At 32.7% G+C, this 6,826-nt stretch overlaps 1 protein-coding gene across 2 annotated transcripts; it reads right to left on the bottom strand.

Moving 5' to 3' along the window:
• Positions 1-4,789: 4,789 nt before the first annotated feature.
• On the bottom strand, positions 4,790-6,403 carry LOC146908342 (non-specific lipid-transfer protein P3-like). 2 transcript variants are annotated; one of them, XM_085725819.1, is made up of 2 exons: positions 5,951-6,398; positions 4,790-5,052 (listed from the first exon to the last, which is right to left on the bottom strand). In XM_085725819.1, the coding sequence occupies exons 1-2, from the start codon at positions 6,313-6,315 to the stop codon at positions 5,046-5,048; spliced, it is 372 nt and encodes a 123-aa protein (XP_085581945.1). In that variant the 5' UTR covers positions 6,316-6,398; the 3' UTR covers positions 4,790-5,045. The 2 variants fall into 2 exon arrangements, with proteins under 2 accessions (XP_085581945.1, XP_085581944.1); XM_085725818.1 differs by lacking the exon at positions 4,790-5,052 and adding an exon at positions 5,065-5,621 and having other exon boundaries at positions 5,951-6,403.
• Between the last annotated feature and the right edge of the window lie 423 nt (positions 6,404-6,826).

The raw sequence follows: 6,826 nt of genomic DNA, 5'->3' as shown, positions 1-6,826 counted from the left end.
GTATTTGTGTATCGTCTCCACAGGGAATAGTGCGTTATCAATGACAGTTTAACATCGACTATCATTCCAAGTATTAAGAGTACTTGTTTGTTTGAAATGAAATGTGATTATCTAAACTAATTTGCAAAAAGTAAAAGATGAGATAAATAAGGATTGAAACTTGTTAGGAGTAGCGTTCCTTAACCAAGCGTCACACGTAACCTAATGATCCATACGAATTCTAGCTTCATAAGCAACATTATCACAATCAATTCTAAACTACCCTTCGTGTCCAAAGTGATATAATTATTTCTAAGTTATCGTTTAAACATTCGTGTCCAAATTCCTTAAACGATAACAAAGTCGATCGAATAACCTAATCGACCGTGTCCAGCCTGGTTGAGTTATACGAAAGCATTTAGCTCTTGATTATGGTGATTATCACAAGATTAACAAAGATGTCAAGTAAGTTAACCTAAGATATATTGCTATTCTAGCTCAAGATTCAAGAGTTTGTGTCCAAATCATCTTTGAATCTCATTGAAAGCATTAACACAAGAATAACAACAATATTGAATATAAATTGCTAGAAACATATTTTGCAAGATCAAAAGATTACATGTTAAGCAAAGATCAAGTACCTCTCATCCCAACAAAGGGTATTTAGCTACACATCATCATGGAAGCCATGCAAGGATGGATTGAAAAGGAAGGATTCATTACACTTGTGATGTCTCAACAAAATATTAAGATCCAACTTCCAAAACCAATCTCACTCTATGAAGAACTACCTTACTTCTCTCTATGAAAATATCTAAACTAAAACCTAAGAGAAGCTAAGAAAATATCAAGCTAAGATATGATAAGATAAGATCTTTACAAAGAATAGCAAGTGGGCTATTTATAGAATACCCACTATGCTTGAGCTCGCCTCGCGAGCAGACTTACTCGCCATGGCGAGTGCTGTTTCCTGCACCGTTAAGATTCTGCCACGTCACCCTGGGAGGGTCAAACCGCCCTTACTCGCAACGGCGAGTAGCTCTGCTCGCCTCGCGAGCAAGGGGGTGCTCACGGCTTTGTGGCTTGATTTGAAGCTCGCCACTGCGAGCTGCTGTGCTCGCCTCGCGAGCAGTGTAGTACTTGCGGCCTTTTGCACTTTTCTTGGCTTTTTCATGCTTGCTTAGTGTCTTGAGGTCAAATCCTGCACAATTGGGTAAAGTAAGGTAATTAAAGCGTAATAAGGCAATTATCACTTTTATCTCGGCTTTTCCTTAAATTACTTGCAAAACAAGTAACAAAAGTGCTTAAAATATAACATGAAACTATCACTTCCTAGCACTTATCAGTGGACGACTAATCCGGCTCATGCGTAGAGGCATGCGCACTGGCCAAGAGTTGTTCCTCCTGGGAATCGAACCCGGTATTCCCCGGGTACGTCCTTAGAAGGAGCTCCTTGCCACTGGAGCTCAAACAACTTGGTTTCGGTTGCTGCTATTTAGCCACACTTGAAATATATTTCTACATTCATCCTTGGGCTAGCCTCATCAATATTTTCTTAATGAAAATTAAAAAAAGAACTAACTTGCAAACATTTCAAGAGATAAAGGATTTGAATGAACCTAAAAAATTAAAAGATTTTAATGAAAATGAAAATAATTAGATTTTATTATATCAAATATATTTTGATTAATGAAATGCTATAAATTTGTTTCTTTATAAAAAATCTTGGTCACACATGTGGCCTAGAATAAATTCTAAAACCCATTGATTAAACGATTGAAATTTAGAAAAGCAAAATCAATTAAGGGCTAGCTGGTTCGAGGTGTTTTATGTTTTCATTTGCAGCATGATTTTTCACTAACTCTAGTTATGTGTTTCGTCGCCGGTAAAATACTAGAAATGCCCTAGTAAAAAGAAAACAACTCATGTGCGTCTCTATACAAACTTTTTTATGGTTGGAATTTGGTGTAAGAATCAACTTTCAACCATATTAACAGAAAAGGAATTGACAAGATCGTGTGGGTATTTGAGTATTTAACGTGATCAATTGTTTGTTTTTGGTGAATTAAATAATATAAGATAAAAATTAACGTGATCCATTGCCTCTTTACATTTATGGAGATTTTTTTCACTAGTAGTACTTGAAACTTTAATTGTAAATAGCAAAACAAAAACCGTGCAATGTTCAATTTCAGAATTATTAGCATCTTTTTTATTTTTTAAATTGAATTCTATAGCATCCTTGTAATGGTGCAACGTCTACTTCCACATCAACCGTCCTCATTCCTTACTATAATTGAATTCTATAGCATCCTTGTAATGGTGCAACGTCTACTTCCACATCAACCGTCTTCATTCCTTACTATAGAAAGTTTCTTTCCACCATTAATTCTCATAGTTCATAAAAACAGTAAATATATTTGCTATAAAAAAATTAAAAAAAAACCTTGCAGATCATAAATATATAGTTGTGTTGATGTGAATATTGTGTAATTTTTTGATACTTCAATAATTTTTTAATTAAATAATAACATGCGACTCAGATGATAAAATATTGTTGAGATATTTAATATATTATAACCGAGTTCAACCTCAAAATACTACACTTATATGCACTTTGTGTATGTGAGTTTCGCTATAAAAAAATTTGAAAATGAAAAAAAAATGATATATGTATATGTTCAAATGTTTTGCTTCGTTAAAAAAAATTCTCTACAAAATACTATAGGTGATATGATTTTCGCTACAATTTTTTAGTTTTGTCAAAAAGATTTCATTATTGTCTCTCATAAGAGAGTTTAACGGCAATTTTGAGTGTTCTCTAAGTCATTTATAAGATAGTGTAAATTGAGGACCTACGAGAGTTAGCTCTAGCGAGGGTACGAGGCTTCTACAATATTACATGTTAAGGTTCAAATATTGGTTATGATAGATACTCAAATTTAGTTTTTGATATACCTCAAATAGAATCAACTTTAACGGTAAAGACATGAAAAGAAAAGGGAAAAAAAATACTCCAATAAAATCTTCCTTCACCTTCTTGGCTCATCGGGAAAGGCCCTCACTTACGGGTCCTAAAGAGGACAATCATTTCATATTGATACCCTATTTATAGTTAACGGTTATTACTTTTTCTACCTAATGTGTTTCTCACAAGCTCCATTTTTTTTCCTTCTAAAATACCATTTGTTCAGATTATATACTATGAACCATGTTTTGGATTATATAATCTAAACTGCTCAAAAATGGCTCATGTCTATCCGAAGTTTTTAAATATGTTGTTCGGATTATATGATCTGAAACCTAGCAAAATAGTTGAAAACCCTACTTTTTCAAATTGAAAAATTATGTTTGGAGCAAGATAGTCTAGTTGTTGCAAAGGAACTTTTTATGGGGAGGTGTAGTTGGGAAATCCAATACTTGTTAGGTAAAGTGGGGTGAAATTTGCCATCTGGCGGCTAATAGGGGATCGTGTGTAAAATATTTATGGAGCCTTAACCAGATTTGGGGGGGGGGGGGGGGGGGGGGGGGGGGGATTTTTATCGAAGAGGTGTTTTATGTGATTATACTTCAAAGGGTAAATTATATCAGAGGTCTTTTAAGTTTGATGTTTGTAACAGATAGATGTTTAAGTTATTTTAGTCACTCATAAGTCCTTTAAGTTTGTAAACGGGTTCAATTTATTCCTTCTCTTATTCCAACTTTACAAAAACACGCTATTATTGATGTTGTGATGGTTTATTGAAACTACAGTAGAAACTCTATAAATTAATAATGTTAGGACCGGAGAAATTTATTAATTTAGAGAGTTATTAATTTATCGATAAATTAATAGTTATTAGTTTAAAGAGTTTTTAAGTAATTATACTGTACATACCAAACAAAAAGGCAAATTAGTCTATGCCTCTTAGAATTACGTTGCAGCGTACCTTGAGACTCAACGTAAATTAGTAACTACTGTGTTCATATACATTGGAAATCAATAATGACTTTTGAAGTACAGTAAATGTAAACAAGAGGAACAAATGTGTTCAATAGAGTGTAATATATTTTTTTTAGTTTCTATGAATTATTAATTTATGATTTTCTTAGGACCGAAAATTATAAAGGGATCTCCCGAAAAATTATTATCTTATTATTTTATCGAGTTTTTCAATTTTTTACATTGGCCCAAGTCGGGACCGGACAAATTTATTATTTTAGAGAGTTTATTAATTTACCGAATATTAATTTAAAGAGTTTCTACTGTATGTTGATAAATAGATATTGTGCTGATCAATAGTAAAAAAAAAAAAAGGGTTGTGATCTGCTGCATTATTTAGTGAGCTGCTGTTAAGTTTTTTAGTGAGTTGTTGTTATGATCTGCTGCATTTTTTTGGTGTGCTGCCAAATACATGTCCCCATGTATGATTCAGTGAACTGCTACTGAAAAGCAGTAGTATAAATGAGGTAAACATAAGCTTATTGCATCGTATGTGGTTAATGGTGTATCATATTTGGCCAGTGGATAAAAATGCAATACATGACTAACTTGTTAAACACCCAATAAGAACGTTTTTGTAACGTTGGGTTAACAAGAAGACAAAATTGAAACCGTTTACAAATTTAAAGGACTTATGTATATGTGACCAAAATAATAGCGCATTATGAAGATTATGAAACGAGTTGACAACCCTTTTGGAAGAAACTGGTCAAATCCAATTTAGCCATTTCATTGATTTTTTTTATCAATTAGCCATTCCATTGATGAACATCATGATACAATAATCTTGTAAAAAAAATGATGATACAATAATGGGTACGACACACATTCAAAGAACAAAGTCCTCACATGAGAAACATATATCATAACCATTTTCAATTTATTTAAAATGATAACCTTTTTTTTTTATTGATTGGCAAAATATAGCATACATAAAAAGCTCCAGAAATCATAAATAAACCAAATACAAAATCCTCCAAGTACAAGACATACTTCCAACAAAGCAACTGGTGTATATATTTAAATAATAAGTTGTTTGAAGGCACAGGAGCATCATACAACTTGGACCGATCAAGTTTTTGATTTACAAGCTGCAACATAAGTAAAAATCAACAAGTGAATTTGAGATTAATAATCTTTGATGACACATTCATATTTAAACATGATTGCATCTTCACATAAATATAAGTGAATACATAATTAGATTGGAAAAGTCGTATCTAATAACTTATAGCTTACTTGACTAGGAAATTTTGCTAGCTTACAATGACTTTTTACAAACTAGGGTTTCATTTATTAATTGAAAACTTGGCTCACTAACTTTCGTATATTTTTACTAGCTTATAGGGTGATCTTCAAAGATATTTAAGCATTGTGAAATGCTATGATTAGAGCCTCCACAATTGCTAGAAGAAATGTATGAACCATTAAGAACGAAGAGCCATGCATCCTACTGCTTGAACTCTCTGTTGTTGTGGAATTGTTTGTGGAATTATTTGTGGAATTGTTATTAATATTAATAACAACAACTGTATTTGTTGATCTACTCTTTAGCTTTCTTCCTCTCTTAAAGTCCTTCCCGATGAACAAGACCGCGTCCGATCCTCCCACTTTTCTCTGCCCCGCTGCTTCCAGTTGCGTCTTGTTGTTCGTTGCCATCCTGAGCCACAAAGGAGGCTCGACATTGCAATTTCAATTGCTTCTTTTATATCATTTTATATTTATCATCTAATTTAACTTTAATTTTTTTTAACATAAGTTTATTAAAAACTTTAGATACCTTCAACTGATTTATTTATTATCAAAACTAAGTTTATTCACTATCAGATAAATTATTTGTTGTCAACTAATTTTTATCAACACAAAACTCGTGTCTAAATTATGTTAATGTTGCTTATATAGTAAAAAAAAAAAAATAATTAATATGATTATTCGATGCATTTGATCAACGCTATTCTATAATTAATCATATAAGATAAGATATTGTACCTTTCGCAGTTCATATCGAGCCTGAAATTGAAGGGGAGGAGAATTCCACAACCTTCGGGAATCGATGAAAAAGCGGTAGCATTGATATGAGGGAGCTTTTTAGCAGCATCTTGAATGCAATGGCAAGCAGCAATGGTATGATGATGACTGTCGATGATATTGTTTTTAAGGTTCATAGCTTCATAACAACAGTCTTTTGGGACACAGGGTCCACCATGCATGGCATAGTGTTTGCATGCATCAAGAGCAGGTTTCACGTCACAACAAGGTAATGTACCTGTAGCCATAGATAGTACTGGTGCACAATATGCTATGCATATTATGAGTGCAATGCAGTTGAATTTGACTACATTTGTGCTAGCCATCGTGTAATAAGTTAATTAAAATTATTAATTATATTGATGATGATGGCTAGTGAAATCAAATGAAACCTGCTCTTGAAAATTGATGTTGTGTTGAGGGGGTTTTAAAGCAAACTTGATGTTGTTTGTTGATGTTGTGTTTACCTGTTTTGGTTCATGAAAATCGGTAAACCGTAGATATTAGTGGTCGATATGATTGATTAAGTGTTTCTTTTCTCTATTTTTGGAAGTTTGACAAAAGATATATTAAAATAGGACTACTATAAGCATTCCAACCCAAACAAAAAACTATTGGTGTTCCTCAATTCCAACAACTATGTTGGTGGGTGTGAACAAGTGGAAACAAACATCTCATTTGTTCTTTGAATGCTTATTATTGAAAAAATTGGTGGATGGGGATTATTACTCGTTTCGGTCTCAATTATAAGAAAAAAATCTTTTTTTTTACATCCTTTAAATAACTAATGTATCTAATAGGTAATATAGATTAAATATAGTAGTCATTCAGTGAATC

This window comes from Medicago sativa, chromosome 7 (assembly GCF_051527215.1).
Source record: "Medicago sativa cultivar Bolivia chromosome 7, Bolivia_mono, whole genome shotgun sequence".
Lineage (NCBI taxonomy): Eukaryota > Viridiplantae > Streptophyta > Magnoliopsida > Fabales > Fabaceae > Medicago > Medicago sativa.
The sequence above is the reverse complement of the archived record's forward strand: the minus strand, read 5'-3'. Positions and strand labels throughout refer to the sequence as shown.